Source organism: Peromyscus maniculatus, chromosome X (genome assembly GCF_049852395.1).
Source record: "Peromyscus maniculatus bairdii isolate BWxNUB_F1_BW_parent chromosome X, HU_Pman_BW_mat_3.1, whole genome shotgun sequence".
NCBI lineage: Eukaryota > Metazoa > Chordata > Mammalia > Rodentia > Cricetidae > Peromyscus > Peromyscus maniculatus.
Genome location: NC_134875.1, coordinates 109,780,387 through 109,804,258, shown reverse-complemented (window position 1 = coordinate 109,804,258; position 23,872 = coordinate 109,780,387). Strand labels below are relative to the sequence as shown.

Genomic DNA, 23,872 nt, shown 5'->3' with positions numbered 1-23,872 from the left:
AGAATCAGGAATTGAAGTGACTATTAGTAATGGAAGTACAAATTAATAACAAGAAATTGGCAGTGTCCCTTTTCTATACTACCATGCCATTTTAGTTAGCCAGAAGGGAAAAACAATGTTGACTGAATCAGATCTGACAAGGGTATGCCACAACTTTCTGAAATAGTCAAGAAGACTATATGAAACACATATTTACATACCTGGTCATACTAACATAATTTTATGTGGATAATATGTCTTAAAGTACGAATGACATGATGTTTGAAAAATAAATTCATGACCCTAAATATTTTATCTTTAAAAATTTCAATTTCTATATATATTAAAAATAATTCTTTGAGGGGATGGAGAGATGACTCAATGGTTAAGAGTACTTGCTACTCTTTCAGAGGGCCTGGGTTCAGTTATCAGCACCCACATGGTGACTCACAACCATTGGCAAGTCTCCTGTAACAGGGGACTGTAACCTTCTCTGGCTTCTACAGACACTGCACGTATGTGGTGTACTAACATGCATACAAAACACTGAAGCACATAAAATAAAAATACACAAATCTTCAAGCATGGTGGCACATGCTTGTTATCCCAGTACACTTAAGAGATATAGGCATAAGGATCATGAGCTCGATGTCAACATGGGCTACCTGTCTCAAAAATGTTCCTGGTATATTAATCTGTATGTCTATATAAATTAAAACAAACATCTCTATACTTGTATATATTCAAAAACTATTTTGCTCATTGGAGAACATATCTACTGTGGCAGAGTATCGTGCAAATGAACATGTGAATTGTTCTTGTTGAATTGGTTACTATCATCATGTCTCACTGCTGTTCACATTTCTGCATGACCCAGGAGCCATCTTAGGAATGAGTGTTATTAGTCACCATGGTAATGGCACAGCTAAGAGGGAATGGGTCATTAAGTATCTATCATCATTGGTGAGTTAGAAATGAACTCAGACCACACATCTTCCTGAGGTCAGGGATTCTTATAGAAAATGGCAACACTTAAAATAGAACAGAGTCTTGAAACTATGCATCAGGGCATTACAGAACCATATGAGATTCTTCATATGTTTCGAAGTCAACAGAGACTTAGGAGTTCACTCTGTTAATTATTTGTTATTTTAACCTTGCAATCACATTGTGAAGCAGAGAACATCCTCATTGTTTCACAAGGAAAGAATCAAGAAGGCTTAGATGACTTGTGTAGGCTCACATACTTAGAGCTTATAGAAACAAAGTAAAAATTTAGATGATTGTTATTAATAAATATTTTGATTTTAGCTTATGAAAGACCAATAATACACAGGCATTAGATCAAGTCTTTAGTAATTTGAAGGTATTCCTATTTGCAGGCACAGGAGGCTGGGGGGAGGCCTATATCTTGGGGCTGGAATCTTCAAGCTGATTTTGGTGGTGCTCATTAACCTTGTATTATCCTTGCCAACAGCTCTCCAAAGGTGTTTTACAGGGAATCAGATATGACCTAAAATATATTAAATGTTCATTTTTCTCCTTTAATAGAACCATTGCCAACTATTTGGTATGGAGAATGGTTTATTCCAGAATTCCAAACCTAAGCAGGCGCTTTCAATATAGATGGCTGGAATTCTCAAGGGTAAGTTAACAGATATTAAAATGTTTCATACATTCTGGAACAGTCCAAATGTTAACCATTCCAGTAAAAAAAATCTTTAAGGGTGGGATGCAGGGAACTTGCAGCCTATACTCTCCTTTAAACTTTTTTGCATTAGTTCATTTCATTCAGATATACCTATGCCCTGTAAAAAGTACCTCAAGCTCTACATTGTGGCTGTATAATAATATTTAGAGCTGTACTCTGGGCCATCAAATCTTCTTCAAACATCCCTCCTTAACATCTCATTTCTACTGTTTTTAGTGCTTTTAGCTGAAATTATGGTTTTTATGTTTCTTAATGATACATCACTTTAAAAGTAGTTCAAATTTCATTTAATTTCTTTACATTTTCACTGGCAAACACTTGTGATAATTGTGTATATTTGTGGGGTTCAGTGTGATGTTTTGATCTACAAATGCATTATAGAAAAATCCAGTCAAGATAATGAATATATACATCATCTCAGCAATATATCTTCACTTCTGTGTCGAGAACCTCAAAGCTCTATTTTATCAAAATTGAAATATCCAATTATCATTAACTATGATCACTTTACACAGCATGACAAATGTTGCATAATCTCAAATATATGTGGAATATGAAATAGTTGATAAAAACCAGTGAGCAGGAAGGCGGTTACTAGAAATTGGAGGAGGGAGGCTGGGAAAGAGGAGATGTGCATCAAAGGATACACAAATTCAATTAGACTGGATGGATACAGTCTGACAATCTTTCACTATAACTATGCTTTTCAAGGTTTCTCCTTGTTCTAATTATATATAGAGAGAATGTTCCAGCTTCATTTTTCATTTGGTGTTGGAATTGCATCTTTAACTGTACTTAGATGTTCAATCTTAAATCTATCCTAATTCTGCTAGACCCATTTCAATTTCTTCCTGTGATATCCTTAAGTGCCTGAATCCATTTTCTTGCCCTCACTTACCTGGCCCTTGAGTCTTTGTTTCTCACCCACCTCTGTTGCCTCCCAACTCTCACAGACAGATGTTACTTTCATCTGCATTTCTAAGACTTATGACTAATTCTGCTATGGCTTAGAGGACTTAAGGATATTGTGGCTCTAAAAAGTATTTTATTTTTCTATCAATTTAAATAAAAATGAATGTCAAATCTTATAAGCTCATTTCATTCAACATACATTTTAATTCTTAGAGAAACTGACAAATTCAGAAATTTATAGTGGGCTATTATACTTGGAGAGTGATAGGGTTATTTGGGGCAACTTTTGACCCTTTATAGTCACTAGAATATAAAAAGTTACTTTATAGAGGCTACATAAGCATGAAATAATTACTTATATTTAGGCCATATCAAATAGTTAAGATAGAAAACAAGTAGGTATTTTTGCTGTGTGTGTATTTTTAACTCCTATGGATCACATAAAAGATGGTACCCAGCTGCTCTCCACCCCCACTGTGAAGAGAATGAGAGAGCAAGGTGTAAGAAGTGGTGTGTGAAAATTTGAGGTTAGGTATAAGGGGATGTTTTTTGAACATGAAGTGCTAAATATAATATTGAATTGCCAAAGGAGGTTGTAGGATTACTTTCTCTGGAGGTTTTAAAAATAGCTTCATCCCTTACCTCCGAGAAGGGTCGTGTTCCCAGAAAGCAAAAGAAGGGGAGATGAATTTAAGCTTTAATCCCTTTTGCCCTATTCTAACAACCTGGCTCTAAAATTGTGTGTGGGGTATTCCAGGCCACTACTCTCAGGGCCGCTCCCCCATCCCTACCTGTCTGCCTGCACACTCCAGTCTTCAGAGAAAACTTACAGAGCATTTATTTCTGTGCTTTCATCCCCAAGAGTAAACCTTGGCACTTTCAAATCCTGCTTCCGAAGTCCCTTACTTGTTTATGGAAGTTTTCTTATAATGGTATAACACGGCAGATGGGAAAAAGCATTTACATCTGTATTTTACTCTGCTATGACACTGTGTAAATGGGCTCCCCAGGTTGTTCATGGTGAGATATGGTCTGCTGGTCTGCTAACAAGAACTGTGTTTACCTACAATTCTAAACCTTCCCTGGTAGAACTGCAATCCTCAATAGATACTAAGTACTGTCTAGATCCTTGAACTGCATCTCTTTCTGTCGTGACTTGCTGCACAAAAGCTATGCCATTGCCCACATGTTTTTGCTTAATGAAGAAAACTAGAACAAAGGTAAAATGCATTGTTTTTCCACTGCCAAAACATTTTCATTTAGTTGTAGCTAGAAACTAGGGACAAACAGAGTTTTATTTTCTCCATCTTTTTTCACCTTGGCCTTTCCTATTTGGCATGTGTATGAGATGGGGTGGGAAGTATTTTTGTAGACTGCTTTGTTCAGATGGCTTGAATCCCCTGCCCCCAGCAACAGACACCATTTAAACAAAGCTCAAATTGTATTGATTATTTTCTGCAGGTAATCCAGGGGACCACAACTCTGCTGCCTCAGTGGGACAAATGTGTTAACTTTATCGAAAGTGCCCTCCCTTATGTTGTGGGGAAAATGTTTGTGAATGTTCACTTCCAGGAAGATAAGAAGGAGATGGTGAGTGGAGCTTCCTCGATGCTAAAGACAAACAAATAGAATGGTGGTCATCTAGGCAGACCTAGCAGTTGTGATGGTCCAGTCTATAGTCCACCTCCCAGGGTGCAGAGATCCACCGGGCTTCTCTTCTGCTTCTTTGCGTTTTTCAGGGAAATGGGGATACAGTTCGGCAAATATGAGATGGTGAGCGGATATTGAAGGGTGGAAGATAGGAAATGTATGTAATGCCTGTCCAAAAGAGTGGGCCAGTGTGACTGGGGACATTTGTTATGGCTGCTTAGCACAGGGTAAAATCTAAGTCTAGGTGAGGTTCAAGGTCATGAATCTAAAGTTATTTATCAGCATGGTTACATGTTCTCCTCCATCTGTTTCAGCTGCCTTAAAGGAGAGGATATATTTTTTTCTTTAAGCCTTACTGAGGCTTATTTGACATATAAAGATTGAATATATTTAATATATATATATATACATATATATATATACATATATATATATATATATATATATATATATATATATATAATGTTATGGTTTGGTACATACTGTAAAGTGATTACCACAATGAAATCAGCACACCCATCACCACATTGACTGTTTTGTGTTTGTCTGTGGGATGGCATTGTGTGACACTGTTTCTGGGGAGCCATGAGCAAGTGTTTACTCACCCCAGGGAGGGAACTGACAACAGTGGTGTAAGCAATGACACCACTGAAGTCCAGCTTAATGAACTACTCGAGTTTCACTGGGCTTACTTATAGGTGTATGAATGAAGGGTTACTTATAGACGCAGGGATGACTGAAAGCCCATTCCATCATGGGCGGCTGCTCACAAAGACTGGAATCCCAGCGCTCACTGCATGAGATGCATGTAGCACAACAGCTCAGAGTATCTTTGGGGCAGCCAGCTGGTCTGTGCCACTTCCACGCAGCTTGGCAGTTCTCTGTCTTTCAGACCTGGCCTCTGTCTCCTCAGCAATCCTTACTGATTATGTGAGCTTAGGGAGGGAGGGGCCTACGATACCTAGTCAGTTTCAAGAACTTCTCCAGGTTTCTGAGTTGTTTACTTTTTGAGTTCTAAGGAACCTCCCTTTAAAATTTCTACTCTTAACCCCCCCCCTTAAAAAAGAACTTCTCACATCTTAATAAACTTTGAAGGAAATTGGTATACCACATACAGACACTTAATATGTACTCTTAACAAATTTGAAGCATGCAACACATTGTTAGTAACTAAAGCCATCATGCTCTGCATAAGATCATTGGCAATTACACATCTTATATATTCTTTTTTTTAAGATTTATTTATTTATTATGTATACAGTGTTGTGTCTGCACATATCCCTGCAGGCCAGAAGAGGGCACCAGATCTCATTACAGATGGTTGTGAGCCACCATGTGGTTGCTGGGAATTGAACTCAGGACCTTTGGAAGAACAAGCAGTGCTCTTAACCTCTGAGCCATCTCTCCAGCCCTTATATATTCTTATATGAAAGTTTGTACCATTTTGCCAACATCACCAAATTTTCCCATCCTCCATTCTCTGCCACTGTCAACTACTGTTATATTCTCTTTATTTAGGAGTTGCTCTTTTTTATTCCACATATAAATCTTTTCTGCCCTTCTGTGTCTGGCTTATTTCACTTAGCATCATGTCCTCCAAGTTTATCTATGTTATTGGAAAAGATAGCATTTCCTTGTTTCGTGGTTAAGTAATACAAAGACACACATCATAACACACAGACACACACACACATTTTCTACCTATTTGCTCACTGATGATGATCTAGGTTGGTTCTAGTCTTTGTTATTAGGAAAAATGTTGCGGTGAACATGGGATTGAGCTGTGTTTGAACAAAATGCTTTTATTTCCTTTGGAAATATAATCAGTAGTAGAATGGCTGGATTGTTATAGTAGTCTTATTTTGAATTTTCTGAAGATCTTCTATACTGCTTACCTTGATGGCAGTGCCAATTCTTATTCCAAACAGCAGTGTACAGTTTTTTTTTTTTTATGCACTTGGCTCTTTTGACTTTCACAGTAGTCCTCTTAACAGGCATGATGTGTGATTTCACTGTGTTTTGATTTTGATTTCCCTGAGAAGTGACATGTAGGACATTTTCATACACCTCTTGGGTATTTGCATGTCTTTGGAAAATGCCCATTCAGCTCTTTTGTTCATTTTTAGTTAGGTTAGTTATTGCTGCTTTTGCTATTAAGAGTGTTTTTTAGTTATACGTTTGGATTTAGACACTTTTGTGTGAATTTTCTTTGTACGAATTACATTTTACCAATGGCAGATAAAGTACTGTATTATCAATCCAATATAAACAAATAAACATATTGAATACAGGTAGTTTTAGAACCATTGAGTTTAAAGGTAAAGACATTGAGACTATTAAGCCATGGTGGTTCAAATGGTTGATGTTATATTGTGATAATAGTACCAAATAGTGGTGTTATGTATCCTATACTAGAGTTTACTTTTAACTACCACTGATCTAAATAATTCTCCTTTGTTAATTTGGTTTTACTATCTTTGGGGAATTTATGTCAAGTTTGAGACCCAATTTTTTAAATAAACAGGTCTCTTTCTAATAGGTCCACCAAGAAACCAATGCTTTGTTTTAAAATGCTCAATATCCTTAAATGTTTTCAGTTGCTCTTTGGCCAGAGTAAACAAATGGAAACTTTATCAAATAATCACAGTGATAACACTAAAATACCAGGAGGATATAAGTACACCAAATGAGTAAAAGAATCTATATAGTGGAAGAGGTTTGACAGACATATTTTAACTAATATTAGACATAGTAAATTTATTTTCTGAGTTTTGGTGCACATACCCTCTTTTCATGTCTCAGGGTATGACATTCTAAAATAAGTTGATTTTGGCACTTTCTCCATTTATTTCAATATACAAGAGGGTAGTATGTTAATCATACAAATATTCATTTTTTTAACATAAAATTATTTGCCACCCTTATGCCCAAACTATTTGCCTCAGGGAATACTTAAGTTGGAAACTTCTAAGAGAAAAAACGTCTAGCTTTTTATAGCCTTGTTTCAGGGATCCCATCCAAGTACCACCTGGAAAAACTGATGCACTTGTTAAAAGAGAAATCTGTATTATTAGCTACAGTCAAAAAAGAAAGAAAGAAAGAAAGAAAGAAAGAAAGAAAGAAAGAAAGAAAGAAAGAAAGAAAGAAAGAAAGAAAAAGAAAGAAAAACAGAAAGAACCACATTGGGGCAGATTCCAGAAAGTCTAATTTAGACTGAAAAACTATCATTGTTTATTTACCAAGAAGAGTTTGTTAAAGCAAATGAAAATCAGGAGGTTAAAAACTTCAGGTACTTCTCAAACCTTAGCATGTGAACAAATCATATGGCCTTGTTAAAATTCTGAATCCCATTGCAAGATGGCAAACTCACTGCATTTTAGCAAAGGTTCTCTTTAACTTGGTTCAGTCTAGGGTCCCAATTTCTAGTAAGTTCTGTGTTCATGCTGCTGATGTTCCAGGTACCACACTTCGAGTGGCAAGTACCTCAGTTCACTCTCTAGAAAACAATTATCACTCAAAACAGAAGCCCCAGTGATTCACTGGAGCAGGTCAGGCCAGGCCAGTTAACTTGGGCAGCAATACTTTGTTTACTCAAATGGTAATAGTATGAATAATACTTCAGTTTTCAGTCCCTGAAAATCTCAGTGATTGAGATTGTGTCAGATTCTGTGTGAGGGCTTCTGGTCTTGTGTCCTGTCCTACTCCTTAAACTAATTTTCCCTAAAAAAATAGTATTTTTTTTTCTGAGAGACCCCTGTTCTTCAATGTTTCTTGCACTTCTCCATGATGGAGTTGGCCTAATGGCCTCTGGTTGATTGCCTCTGATATTCCTGTTTTCTATGGTGGCTGAGAGGGAGCAAGTGATTCATTTCAAGGTTTGATTTGCAGAAGAAAAGCGACTGCCTCCCCATCCCCTTCGGCTGCCATAGTTGTCTGTCCTTCCAATCCACTGATCTACTAGTGTTTTTTTCCCTCTGTGGGTGGTAGTGGTGGATAATTACACACTACTCTTTCCTTCTAGTGTTCGAAGTGTGAGGATAGCTGGGTACATGCAGGCACACTACCACCAGCCCCTATTCCTTCACTCACAGAGCTCACAGGAATTTTAGCCAATTTAATTAGACATGGGACAAACAGGATATAGAAAAAAGAGAGTCAACGCAGAGCCATCTAAAGAGGTGAGAGTGAATAATCTCCTGCTGTTCAGAGAGTGGGACAGAGCTGTTAGCTGCAAGCCTTGCTTATATTATAACTAAGGGACTGGCCAGTGGAGCGAGGGAATGAGAAGGAGACCTCTTTTGACATTTGTTGTCATTGTGGTCTGAAGTAGCACTATCCAACAGAGCTAGGATATAAGCCACATATATAAGTTTAAATATTCTAGGGATTACATTAAAAAAGTAATGGGCTGCCATGTGGTGGTGGCACAAGCCTTTTATCCCCAGCACTTGAGGAGGCAGAGCCAGGTAGATCTCTGTGAGTTCAAGGCCAGCCTGGTCTACAGAGCGAGATCCAGGACAGGACCTAAAACTACACAGAGAAACCCTGTCTCAAAAAAACAAAAAACAAACAAACAAAAAAGTAGTGGGCTGGTGAGATGGCACAATGGATAAAGATCTGTTTGTGTAAGCCTTAAGACCCGAGTTCAATAAAAATTTAACATAACATGAGCAGGTGAAATTAACTTCAGTTGTTTACCTTTACCTAATCTATGTAAAAGATTGTCATTTCAATGTGCACGTGGAGGCAGAGGTTGACATCGGGTATTTTCCTTTTTTGTGTTCTGCTTTACTTTTCTGAGAAAGGATTCCTCACTGTACATAGGGTCTTACTGATTTGGTAAAACTCCCTGGCCAGCAAGTCACACCCGCCTAGAGCTGGAATTTTAGGCACATACGGACACATCCTGTTTTAGCATGGGTTTTGGGAATGTGAACGCAGGTCCTCATACTTGCATCATGGATACTTTAACAACTGAGCCATCTCCCTAGTCTGTAATTCATATCTTAAACACACAGGGAAATTTATTAGATTCATGTTCATTGAGGTCAGATGAAGATCCATAGGAAAGTACGGGATGGAAATGATTGTCATGAGGTCTGATGCTATAGTCACGATATAATTAAATCTAGTGATGAAGATTATCATTAGTAGCATTATTAGCAGCATTAACTGGGGTTCAACTATGTGCCCAGTACTTTTTTCTAAGCACATTCCAGATGTGTAATCATTTATATTGACATTGTGATTGCTATTAGTGCTTCCACTTTCCAGATTGACAAAACTGAGGCTTGAAGAATATCCATAAGTTCTCTGATGTCATATAGCATGAAAATTGCTTATGTTAGATCTCAGTCCAACTAATCTGGCTTAAGCCCATGTTCTGTTGTGAATCAGTTTATGTTAACTATAATAAATTTCTGAGACAATTATCTTATAAAAGACAAAAGTTATAAGAAGAAACTTGCTGATGGCTGTGGTGCTTCTACTTTATGATCAGGTGGCCCTCCTGCTTTTTGATCTGTGACAGTACAGTCTATCATTGCAGATGCATGTGGTACAACACAATACTTACCTCATAGACAGGGAGTGAAATGGAGGAAGAGGAGGGTCCTGGGACCCAGTGATTTAAATATCTCCGACTAGGTCTCATACCTCAAAGGCTCTAGCATGTTTGGATGGCACCATCTTGAGGGCCAACCTTTGCCACACAGGGCTTTGGGGGCCTCCTAAGAGCCAGGCTAGAGCACATTCCCCAGCTTCTCTCTGAAAAACACCCAGGTCATCACCAATTTTGTGACTGAAATGAGGAACTTGGAGACTTCACAGTGACTTTTTCTGTAATTAATTCAAACTTGTTAGGAGCATAGATAAAACAAAAGTCACTTACTTTCTATTTCTTAGCTTTTCAGAGACAGGAAACAGAAGAGGTTTTGTTTCTAGCATTTCAACATTTTAAAGAAAAAGGCAGTGAAACTTAATTCAAATCCAACCAGTCATATTCCCTTTTGGGGTTCCATATGATTCTCCAAAGAAATAGGCAGACAACAAAGAACAAGAGGGCCATCAGAGCTTTGATGTAAAATAATACTCTAGGCATGTGTTTGGCTCAGTCTACATTCCAAGCTCAATTTCCAATGTTTTCTACATACACGATTTTAAATAGTGATCTCTGATATTTGGAGTGGTGACCAAAGACTGTACTTTTCAAAAAAGGTTTTTAAATTAATGTTACTAAGCAGAGATGTGGACATATATATTAAAGAACAGTATGTTTACTGTGTTGAATTTTTCTTTTTTACTTTAACTCTAGTTCCTAGAAAATTCAGTAAAGTTGGAATTCCCATCTGTACATTTTGGCTGAGCTGAGTTTTGTTGTTTGTTTTTTTAAATCTTATCTTTCATTATTTCGTTGTACACACTGTGTACTCAAACAACATAACCTATATTATATATCTCAGCTCCACCACTAGGTCTTTTTTGCTGTCTCCTCACATTTTCTGTGTTTTTATTATACAATAGATCCCATTAAAGGAAAGAAACAACAGTTTTTGATGCTTGTTAGACCAGTAAGGCCTTCATTTTTTTCTTTTTTAAAAAAATTATTTTTTATTTATGTTTATAGGTGTGAGTGTACTTGAGTCTCTGTGTATAGGAGCCTGGTGGGGCTAGAAGAGCGAGTATTAGATCCTCTAGGACTGGAGTTCCAGGCAGTTATGAGCTACCACGTGGGTGTGGAGAACCAAAGCTGGGTTATCTGCAAGAGCAGTAAGCACTCTTTAACTGCTGTCTCAGTCTGTGCAGCCCCACAAAAACAAAAGACTTGGTTCAGGACTACCACGATAGCTATCAACTCTCTTGCAATAGGAAAAAGGCCTTACACTCTACCATGTGTCAGCAAACAAACCAAGAGATTTATAGCCAATAAGCAGAATGAGAGAGCCATTGGATGGCAAACTACTGGAGGAAACATGGCGAGCAGGAAATTCTTGCTTAAGCAAACTTATTCTTGTAACAGGCAGGCTAAGGTAATCAGATATTAAGCACAGCAAATGAAGAATTTGATCTGATATTGAAAGTGATAAGACATTGAAAACTGAAAAAGCTTTCTAAGTCTATTGAGCAGAAATTTTGTTCAAAGTTGGCAACACAGTGAGCATAGGATGGGGGTAGGAATAGGGAGAAGAGCAATGTCAAGATTCAGTTGAAAAGAGGGCTCAGAGGACACTGACTAAAGTTTGGTCAAAGGGAGAATTTTTATCAGCTCTCAGATGAAAACTAAAGTCACTGGACTCATTAGATACAAAAACATTCTATACACAGAAAGTTAATCTAATTAAAGTAGGGTAAATCTTTTATTCTACTTCAAATTTAGACTTTATTAGATGAAGAATGTTAATTTTATTTACTGCTTAGAACAGTTCTTACTTCTTTTTGTACGCTATAAGGTTTCCCCCACCTCCAACTTTATGTCTTAGTAAAGCCATAGATGACCTCCAGATGACTACAGTGTCTTCTATTTGTCCGAGCTGCTGTGTGAGCAGTTCTGGTATAATTCTGATCCTAAGAAAGGAATTCTCCTCCTACCTCATACTGCTTCAGCTGGTGTTAAAGACTTAAATACCCACACGGGTCCCATTGCAGGGGTAGAGTTTGAACTTGAAACCTCCATGTACTAGGAGCTCACCTCATCAGTGAGCCAGGATAATTGAATTGATGTGCTGCCATTAATATTCTTTAACTTTTCCAATTCCCTTGTTCACCATTTCTCTCAGTAGTTGAGTAAATGAGACGTAACTCTTATGTTAATGGCAGAAGTCACCTGAAAGTCAGTGTCATGCATCACAGCACTGTCCTTATACTTAGTGGTTCTTTGTTCTCTATATATGCAGATACTGATAAGAGTTGCTCTCAGGAAGATCATTATCCAGAAAAAAGTTCTTTTGTACACAAGTTGTACATAGAAAGAAACTGACTCCTGGTATCCTTGTTTAGTGCATCTAGTAAATATACCAGCTATCTTCAGGGTCATTTTCCAGAGAAACTCTGCTGCAGACCTGTCTGAATTAGGAAAAATGAAATTATTTGAGTTTTAGAATAACCTTGCATAGAAACCACATCTAATTTTCTGCAAAGTTGCATTGGTATCTCAAAAGCAGTATCTACTTATACCAATTTGGGAAAATTAGTTAACCTCTTGGAACTCATTTTCATATTTATAAATTCTCCACAAGAATCTGCTGTTAGAGGAATGCAGTGTAACAGTCACTCACAACCAAACTGGCATTCAGCAATAAGCAATTACTGCTGATGCATCTGGAGTCAGTGGTGGTCCCCTCTACAGATCTGCTGATTTTTGGCTGTGCTTACTCAAATGTCTAGGGGTTGGCCCGTCACAATTAGTTTTGGCAGAAGTGACTGGGACAACTAGGCCCTGTTCCATGTGTCTTACTTCCATCATCTGGCTAGCCTGGACATACTCCCATGATGATGGCAGAGGTGCAAGCAAGCAAGCAGAAACATGTGGGGTCTCCTGAGGCTCAGACACAGAACGGGCATAAATATTGGGACACTTACTCTTCATTGTCAACTTGACTAGATTTAGAATCACCGTAGAAACACACCTCTGAGAATATTTATGAAGGCATTTTCAGACAGGTTTAGTTGAAGAGGACTTAAGAATGGGCAGCACCATTCCATGGGCTGGGATCCCCCTGGCTGCATAAAAAGTGAACATTCACTGTTCTCTGTTTCCTGACTGTGGAAGCAATGTGACCAGCTTTGCCATATTCTTGCAGCTATGTCCTCTTCACCATGATAGACTATACTCTCAAAGTATAAGCCAAAATAAATCCTTCCTCCTGTTTTTTTAATCACAGCAATCAGACAAGTAGCTAATACAAATGCTATGTCTACATTCTGTTGACCAAGATCACAAGGCAGGGCCAGATTACAGAGCTGGGATTTTTAGTAAAGTGATCTAAAGCCACATAGCATAGGCTGTGGGTAAAGGAATGGGTGCAAGACTAAAGCTGTGATTTCAGACTATCACAGAAAAAGATAAACTAGTACCTGCCTTTTTGGGTTGGGGTGAGGATTCAATGAGATAATCCTTATAGTGGCTCAGCACAATCCATGATACACACACAGTAAGTAGCCAGGAAATGTTAGCTCACACTTCTTCTGGGGGCCATGCCTCACATTAACAGGAAAGGTAGAGTTTATAATATGAAGGTTTTGACACAGGCTGTGGCACCTTCTGCATGCAGATTTCCTCTTTCTAATCTATTTTAGAGTGAAGATAGTACATTCATCTTGTCATTGGTAGGCTTCAATGGATATTTGCGTAGGAGTTTTCAGTTGGAATAAAGCTCTGTTTCTTTAAAAAAAAAGACTTATTTTTATTTAGGTGTATGTGTGTGTTTGTGGTTTAGTACATGCATATGCATGTGGGTGCCTGTGGAGGTCAGGAAAGGGTGTCAGATCCCCTACAGTTGGAGTTACAAGTGTTTGTTAGCTGCCCTACATAGGTACTGGGAATTGAACTGTGATCCTCTGCAAGAGCAACAAGCACTCTTAACTGCAGGGCCATCTCTTCATGCCTGGAATGTTTTTAATTCCTTTAAAAAGGAATCTCTCCATACCTTTTTAATGCTATTGGATTGGCCACATCCCAGAAGCTGCTCTGTCATTTAACATTAGTTTGGCTCATAGGAGAATCTCAAGAAACTATTCAAGGAGCCAAATATAGTTTTTATAACAGATCCAGGTTTCACAACTCTCTATGGGCTGAATCTTGTTGCAGTAAATATCCTCAGACCCCAGTGTTGACAACTCACTTATGCAATCTTTGGTAAAATGACACCCAGCAAAAGAAGTAATTTAGATAGCTCATTGGGAATTCTTTTGAAATAAGTGTGGACACTACTCTTGGCTTAGGCCTTGAATGTGCTGCCATGATTATGACATGTCTGGCCCACTTTTCACATTTGTTGTCTACGTCTTGGGATAGCAATGGACAGTGATGCGTTTGCCACATTTAATTGGTCACCATCTGGGCAAGAAAATTGGATCAGACCTATACAATGCAAAAGCCTGGTACTGGAGATTCATTTACTGCAAGAAAGTATTTGTGCCTTGAATCAGATCTGAACATTGGGAATGGCCAAACACAGTTACTTGCTGGGAGAAAAGGTGTTGTTACCACAGCTAAGGCCAAGAGCCGAGCCATTATGATGACATGGTTAACTTGTAGATATTATTCTGGTTTCTGATTCATTCCCTCTGAAAGTGGCAAAGTGGCCAACAGGACATGATAAATGATAAAATAGGAAACATCTTGTATATTTGGTGAAAAAGATATTCTTCCTGTTCCTAGCCCAGTCTTACAGATGTGTAGCCTTGATGAAAGCACATGCTAAACTCTTGTGCCACCAGACTAACATGCTTTATAGCATAGCTTGGGCCCCAATAATTGGATATTCTTTTTTTCTTTTGCCAACATGTTTAATGGCTATGCAAGTTTGCTAATCCTGACAATCTGATGTGATTTATTGGCTCACTCGGCTGCCAGAAAGCGCAGCAGTTTCCGTCCCTAGACTTTTTTCTTTTTGACTTAACCATTTGTTCCACCTCCATTGTACATCCATCCTTTACTTATTTCAGTACCATTATTATATTTTATCAGAAGCTAATTCAAACTCATTTATATAAATATTTATAGCCTAATGAATCAATGAATATGTAATATTTATGAATTCACTTAATGTCTGATGTCTGTATTTCTAGTAAAATGACAGTTGCCCTTTCCTGAGAATATAGCCCATTTGTTAGTTAACTACAAACATTAATAATGATGTCTGTTCTCCCTTTTCATTAATCAAGTGGTTTGAAGTAGAGGAATCTGACTCTATTCTACATCAATGGTATGGATATATATGTGTGTATGTGTGTGTGTGTGTGTATTTGTATACATACACACATACATGCACACACACATATATGTATGTATGTGTATATATATATATGTATATAAATATCACCATTCTTATCCATTTTTCAAATGTAGTGTTGATGCCCGCAATTTAAGAGTAGACGAGGCTAACTCACTAAATTACCTGTTTTTCGGTGAAGTTTGCATTTGGTTGCAGGCTATAGCCATTCCAGAGATATTTACTATGACCTTCCCATTAATGTAAAGATGGATTTGTTATTCACTGATGGATTCAGTTTTGAATCACTCAGTTTGAATAGGTCTGTTTTAAAAACTGACTTTGTGTGAAAAGAGATGCCATGTAGCTTTCCCGCTTTTAAAGTCTCATATTAAATCTCTTGGTTATATTTGGGAAATCACATACTATATATGAGAGAGCTTTATATTTTCTCTTATACCAGATGAGTATTATAGATTTGCATACATGAAAAACATTTGGTTCCTTACTCTCATATACTCATATGCTTGAAGTATTTTTTTTTCATTTTAACAAAACTACTTACTATGATGGTTTTGTATGTGTATATAAGGCACACCAATCGAATCTAGCTTCTTATGTTCTATTCCCTCCATTCTCTAGCCTCTAATAATTACTCTTCTACTTTTAAGGTGACTTACAGTCTTACATTTTTATGTCCACATGTGGCATGCCACTTCATCACCAGCATTTGTTATTTAAAAATGATAGCCATCATAGCCAGGATGAGATGATACTGTGGCTGTGATTCTCACTTTTCCAATGGCTAATAACACTTCATTTTCTTTCATATACTGCTTGGCCACTTGTATTTCTTCTTTCGAGACATAGCTATTCAGATCATTTGCCCATTTTAAAATTGGATTCCTTAGGGTTTGTTTTGCTATTTCTTTTTTGTACTCTATATGGTTAAGGTATTAATACTTCATCAGATGATGAGTTCAGATATTTTCTTCTACTTACTAGGTTGGTTCTTTGTTTTGCTCCCTTTGTGGCACAGAGCTTTCTAGTTTGATGAATTCCAATCCTGTATTTTTGCTTTTGTTTCCTGTCCTCTGGGGATCATATTGAAAACATTTCATGGTCTACACCAATGTTTGGGACAGTTTTCTCTGTTTCCTTCTAGTAGTTTCTCAGTTCATTTTAGTCCAAGGTGAGAGACAGAGATATAATTCAATGTTATACATATGAATATCTAGTTTTCCTGAGACTATTTTATTGATGAGGAAAATGTATGTTTTTGGCCTTTTGTTGAGAATCAGTTGGCTGTAGTTGCATGGGTTTATTTCTGGCATCCTTGTTCTGTTCTGGCTTGGGTGTCTGTTCTCATGCCAATACCATGCTGTTTTGCTTATGCCTTGTAGTATGTCTCAAAACTAGATATTGTGATGCCTTCAGCTTTGCTTTTATTTGCCCAAGATTGTTTGGGTTATTTAGGGTCTTCTGTGCTTCTGTAGCAATTTCAGGATGTCTTTTTGTAGTTCCATAAAAACTTTTATTGATATTTCCCCAGGAATTGCTTTGAATCTGTAAATCATTTTGAGTAACATGGACATTTTAATAATATTAATTATTCCTCTCTTGAAAATGGGAGGTCCTTCCTAATTTTGGGTCCCCTTATTTTCTTAATCATGGCTCTATACTTTTTACTGTAGAGCTCTTTTGCTTCCTGTGCTATCTAGTCCTACATATTTTAATTCTTAGCTATTGTGAATGGATTTGCTTTTACAATTTTTTCTCATCAATGTTATTGGGATATAATGTGCTAGTTGTTTTATGCATTTATTTTGTATCTTGTAACATTACTGGGTTTATCATTTTATGAGTCATTTGATGGAGTTTTAGGTTTTTCTGCATATAGGATCATATAATCTATAAAGAGGGATGCTTTTATTTCTTCCTTTCCTGTTTGTATACCTTCTATTTTTGTTCTTACCTAGTTTCTCTAGTTAAAACTTCCAGTGGAGAGTTTAAAAAGCATGAAGTGATGAATTTGTCTTTACTGAGCATCTGCTCACTGTCAGTATTAGTTATGAATGTGAAATAGAAAATCATCATGTAAAAATCATATACAATATACAAAATCATGAAAGTTACAGAAAATTTAATTTTTCAGGATACCTATTGGCTTTCTTACATATCTATAGTCTCATTTGATCTAAGTAATGGTTCTTGTTCTCAACATTCCTATATCTTGTTAGGGAGACTAAAGAAATATAAATGGGAAACAGTTACAATCATACATCATATATACTCATATTGTTATGATTATAAGCCTGAGAGGAACTCCAAGAAGGGATTAAAACATCAGGATGGGATTCATGGATGTGAGTAAGAATTTGAATTGGTTTTGTAGGATTTCTCTATAGCCAGAAGCAAAGACTGGAAGGGAACTATAACAATTCATGGGGTAAACTGAATCCCCTGACCACAAAACACTGTTGGCATGTGCTTAAATGAATCAGTATGCACTGTCACTACCTATTTATATGAAAGGAAAATTTCTCATGCCTGTGTGTGGGGAGGAAATATTAGAAGAGAGAGAAAGGGGAGTGGGAAGGACATGATTGAAAGTCACTTTTTTAAAGCTCATGATAGAAGAATAACATGGATATAGATATATGTGCAATTTTCTATGGTCCAATATAGGATATTATGACCCAAATTATGGGGTTCAAATATTGAGCAGAAGAGGTAACTTTGAGACAGACATGGTTGAGGAAGAGAACCGACCACTGCCATAGACCAACCAAATGAATTGTACTTTCAGTGTTGATTCAGAAAATCTGAAACAGATAGATGATTCCCAAAATGTTGCTTTACCTGGAAGGCCCTTGACCCAAATGTGACAGATTTTATCACAGTAATATTTTAGTTCATTCTTGTATGTTACATTTTGGTCTTTGACTCTAAATAAACATTTTGTGTGGATAACTTAACCTGCTGACTCCATCTTTAAGTGATTTCCATTAATGCTATATGATGGCTCTTGGGCTATTAGGTCAAGGTTTGGTGAACAAATATTATTTCTCTTTCCTACTTACTTAAAAATTATGTCAGGCTTTTGCTGTCTTGGAGAGGACAATTTGACTGAAGGCAATGTTATTGTGTGACTCTGTAGACTCGTCCAAAGATAAACATCAAAAGCGTTCTACAATTTATCTTCCTGGTTCCAGTATGCTAAAATCATTATCTTACTTGCATTGACATGCTAACCAATGACATTAATCATCTTTTAATATTTCTCTTGTTATGGAAATCTGTTAGGGTAGTTCAGTGCCATTTCACAGGAAATATTATAGAATAATTCCATAAAGAGAGGAGAGACAGAGACAGAGAGAGAGAGAGAGAGAGAGAGAGAGAGAGAGAGAGAGAGAGAGAGAGAGAGAGAGAGAGAGAGATGGAGTTGCTCTCAAGGGCAAAGAAGGACCAAGTGTGGCAAGAAGTGCAGTGATTTACTTACATTTTGACATAGATGAAAGGCACAAAGAGAGTGAGTTATCAAAGTATTGATTTACGGAAGACAGAGGTGGAAGGGGGAGAAGGAATTCTACATATGAGTAAACTATTTGTCATTCTTCATTCAGACAATAAGCTGAAATCAGTTTGCCTCAGTATATTTCCACTTGGAATGCCAATCAGCAGGTTACAGACAAAGAGCTTTGAAAACCTATGGAAAATTCTATTCTTAAGCCTTTGATGCATTTGATAGCTGTTATAATGCCCAGAAATGGACAAGGCAGCTCCTTTGAAACCAAGCTGCTTAGCCTGGTTTTAATAAAAAGTGTATACTTTATTAAAATGCCACTGAAGACAATAGGGCTAAAATGGCCTCAAGACTCATTGTAGGAATCTAAAACAAACAAATAAATGTGGTGGTATTCTAATTGTACTGAAATGTGATTTTGATTGTATGTTAATAAATAAAGTTGCCCGGGGATCAGAGCTATTAGAGCCATAGCAAGAGTGTGGCGGTGGTGGCACACACCTTTAATCCCAGCACTTGGTAGAAGAGCTAGGTAGATCTCTGTGTGTTCAGGGATACAGCCAGCATTGGAGACATACGCCTTTAAGACCTGGGGGGTTGTACATACAGACAGTGATGAGGCAGTTACGTGTTTGGGTTTACAACCAATGAGAAGGCAGAACAAAAGACTATGAAAAGACACACACACAGGAAATAGTTTTTTTTTTCCCCAAGAGCTAGAACCACCGCAGAAGGAAGGGTGAGATTTTAGCTCTGAGCTCTGACCTCTTGGCTTTCTCTTTTACATTGGTTCTGTGTTTCTTATTTAATAAGATGGTTGGTTACATCTACAAATAAACAACAAAAACTAACTGCCAAAGATCTTTTTGGCTTGGGCAGTGGTTTATTTTGTTTCATTTGATTGATTAAAGTATAATGAAATATTAGTTTTCCTGCATCTTATTCAAAACAAATATTTCCTTAGGGATGGTCAGCTTTTGCTTACTTGTTAGTTACTTCCTATTGATGCTACATGCTGGCCAGAGTACTGGGAGGAAACCTTTTATTCTTCTCTTCTGCTTGATACACAAAGGCCCTTTTCCTCACAGTGTGCTCATGATGCTAGGATGTGTATGGCCATGTATGAAGGAGCAGACTATTCTTTTAAGAGAAACTCTTTTTGTACATCTCAATCCAGTTTCAAAGAGAAAATATATGATCACATGCCCTCTAATCTTGATATTCTTATGACATTTCTGCCTTTCTTCCTCTTGTAATCCTGCCTTATGTCTAAGAAGAATCTTTCCATACAGTCTTTGGATCTCATCTCCCCCTCCATCCTTTCAGAGACCTTTTATGGCCTTTGCCATAGTTTAAGTCTTTTACTTTCCAATGTGTCCACTGGTATTAGAACACAGAGAGCTCACACACCAAGCAGCAGCAATATCAACAAAATCATCAGCAGCAAATATTGCACAGTCCCAAGTCTCAGACCACTTGGTTATCCCTATCTCCACCTCTTTTCTTTCTTTTCTTCATAGCTCCTTTACTGGGTTTTACAGATTGTCTGTCTCAATGTCCATGCTCTCCTCATCACACCATGGTCCAGCTCTCTTTTTCTCCCATATTTTCATCTTAGAGAATGCCAGCAGTATCCACTGAATTGTCCCTGCCTATAGCCTGGGAATTACCCATCTCCCTGATCTTCTCCTCTCCACATGCATTAATCATCTGGTTCCATTTCTTTGATCACTAAATATGTCAACTCTACTCACTTCTTTCCATCTCTGGTCTCCCCCTCTGATTTGGGAAGACAGCTTTGTTCTTTCTGCATGCAGGTGATGTGCTAACTTGATGAAGTTTATCAAGTTTTTTTTTTTTTTTTTTTTTTTTTTGGTTTTTTTTTATTATTATTATTATTATTTTATAACACCATTCAGTTCAACATAATAGCCACAGAATTCCCTGTTCTCCCCCTCTCGCCCACCCCTCCCCCCAGCCCACCCCCCATTCCCACCTCCTCCAGATCAAGGTCTCCCCCGAGGACCGGGGTTGACCTGGTAGACTCAGAAGTTTATCAAGTTTTAAGGGTGCTAAGTACTGCATAAGCAAAAGATGTAGTCTCTGGGAGGCTCCATGTCATTTCTGTACCCCTCCTGTCAGGCCTCCTGTTAGGAATGGTTACTTCTGCATCTGACTGTTAGTTAACTGCTACTTCCTTGGCATGTTCCTCTGATTCATGGGGGAAAACATTTGAGGCTTCTAGAAACTCTGTACTCACAGTTGTCATTTAGGTTTTATGGTCCAGGCCTGGCTCTGGCCTTCACTAGCTATATGAATTTATGTAGACCATTGACTTTTTTTTTTTTTTTTTTTTTGGTTTTTCGAGACAGGGTTTCTCTGTGTAGCTTTGCGCCTTTCCTGGAGCTCACTTGGTAGCCCAGGCTGGCCTCGAACTCACAGAGATCCACCTGACTCTGCCTCCCGAGTGCTGGGATTAAAGGTGTGCGCCACCAACGCCCGGCAACCATTGACTTCTAATTTATTTGTTCATATAAATAAGTGGCTTCCTGAAATGCTCATGGAGTTCAACCTTTTATGTACATAGGACTCACCTGGAGAGCTTTCAAAACTCCCACTGCCAAGGCTGAACCTTATGACCACACACCAGTGTCCTGATGTGTGGGCTCCAATCTTCTTCCTTCCTTCCTTCCTTCCTTCCTTCCTTCCTTCCTTCCTTCCTTCCTTCCTTCCTTCCTTCCTTCCTTCCTTCCTTCCTTTCTTTTCTTTTCTTTTCTTTTTTTAAATCACTTTTTGTCAGGACTTTTAAAGCTCTCCCAAGATCCCAATATGCTCACCAAGTTGAGAACTCAGACATAATGATGTTAAAGAGACTTTGTCCTCCTGTCATCTCATGTTCTTGTCCCGCCTGGATCCTGACTTGAGCTCTGTCTCTCTTTTTGTGTTTTCACTAAGTTGGGAAGAACTAGCTGTGAAGCCCCCTTCCCCATCTGCTGTTTGTTCTGATTTCCATATGATGGAACCCAGCCCACTGATTTACAGCTCTGCTTCCCTTACAACTGTTATTGAACTGAAAACAAAGCTGAAAACTTATTAAACAGAGAGACATTATTTTGAGTGAGTTTTATGCTGACAATTCCTTATAGAACAAAGGGGACGGTTAGAAAGAACATTAACAATTGATTTAGAGGTCCGTAATCTCAACAATAAATATAATCCTGGGATCAGACTACAGGGTTTGTTTTTTATTGACTACCCCGTTAAAGGAAGCCAAGGCATTTCTGCAGGCGAATGGGATTATGAGGCATATATACATGGTGGGGTCTCCTTGCACCCCTTTGTCAGTGACTCTCTTCCCCCAGTTTTCTCACCCCTGCTATGGACCAGCAGAGGCTGTCATCAAAGCAAAAGTGTCCTCAACATGGATGCAATCTCATTCTTTAAATGCTTAAGAAAAGGCCTTTCAGAAAACTTCCTTTCTATAGATGCTGTCTTGTCCCCATCATTGTACATCTGAAATAAGACTTTGCTGGCCTGCAAGGAAGGAGAGGGAGAAGTAAGAAGGTAATAGACATTGACTAGGCATTTGGTTTCACTACTGGCACTGAATTTAGGGAGATTTGGGGTCTTAACATAAATCTGATTTATGTTGGCATAATGTCCTTTTGAGTGCTCTATCTCCCTGTATGATTCTCTTTTAACAATACCTCTTTCAATTGTTGCTTGCTTTCTTGGTAATGCCATACACAGCCTGTGGTTTTGCTTGACACTGTCAGGTTCTGATAAAACTGTGTATGTGTGTGTGTGTGTGTATATGTGTGTGTGTGTGTATATACACATGTGTGTGCATGTGTGTGTGGTATTGGGGATAGAACACAGGACTTTGCACTTGTAGGCATGCACTTTACCACTGAGCTACATTCCCCAACTCTTATTAAATTATTGGAATTGATTACTACCTTGATGAGGACAGACCTCTTTTGTAGCTACATATAGGTAAGTGATTGGCTAGTGATAGCTTCTGGTGGGTTTTTCACCACCTCCCTGTAAAATCTGTTCACAGATGCTTCTCCCTGAAAAATGTCAGAGCATGGAATTGAACTGAACCTCCCTCCCCGCCGTCCAGATTTTGAACCTTGAAGTAGTTTTCTTGCAACTTGATTTAGGTGAATGGAACCTTGTCTGAAGTTTCTGGCTTTGACGCTGCTTTTTTTTTTTTTATATATATATAGATGGAAGAATTGATTGAGGGTGTTCGCTGGGCCTTTATTGACATGCTGGAGAAAGAAAACGAATGGATGGATGCAGGGACAAAAAGAAAAGCTCAAGAAAAGGTAAGGATTTCCTTTGATGGAAGAAAAAAAAAAACACCCTGACTTTCTGTTTAATGGATTTTCATGCTTGACATTGACTGCAGTTGATTTTTTTTTATTGACTGAGCTGTTGGCTTCAAATGACCCTAGAGGTAGGTGTGTACTTTGGATGAACACATAGATTTCATCACCAGGAGGTAACAGAAAATAAGATCTGACTTGTTCTTTCTCTAACTGCATTTTCAAATGCCGTGTAATTCAGCCTTTCCTTCGCTCTTAATTGCTGTCTGTAAGAGCCACATGGCTTACTGCCTAGCAAATTTTGCTATAAACCATCATCGGATATGGCAGAATGTAGAGCAGTGGGGAGCCATGGGAAGCAGCTGGCAGAAGGGCCCTCAAGTTGCAAAGAAGAAAACCTCATATTGTCCATGTGTCTTCTCCATTTGTGCATGATGTGTGCAAATGTCCTGAGGCAAGCCTTTTCCTGTAGTAAAGCACATGTACCTCCTAGCCCATTATGTTCCACAAATGGTCCAAAGACCATGCATATCAGCTGTATATGAGTGATAGACCATTGTGGAATAATAGAAAAAAATAGTTCCTGTCACAAGTGGGTACTTGTGAAACTTGGTAAAATTCTCTGATGCTGTGCAACAAGATAAAGGAATAAACAGGGAAATTCTGAACAAGCTATGTTGTCTACAAATAATAATAATTGGAGATATTCTGGAGCTGGAACTCAAATGGGCAGGGCCAGAGCGTACACTTGCTGGACTCCCTACAGATGCCACTCTGTAGCTGAGAGGCTCTGAAATTGGGAACATTTCTTCTTTTTAGAGGGTGTTTA

General features: G+C 38.1%; 1 protein-coding gene across 1 annotated transcript in view; it reads left to right on the top strand.

Annotated features, from left to right (window-relative positions):
* Positions 1–23,872, top strand: part of Phex (phosphate regulating endopeptidase X-linked) — a 199,435-nt gene that overhangs the window by 66,649 nt on the left and 108,914 nt on the right. The window contains exons 10-12 of the mRNA XM_006973251.4: positions 1,531–1,624; positions 4,064–4,192; positions 22,942–23,043. Of these exons, the coding sequence (XP_006973313.1) occupies positions 1,531–1,624; positions 4,064–4,192; positions 22,942–23,043 (325 nt within the window). The remainder of the gene's footprint in view (positions 1–1,530; positions 1,625–4,063; positions 4,193–22,941; positions 23,044–23,872) is intronic.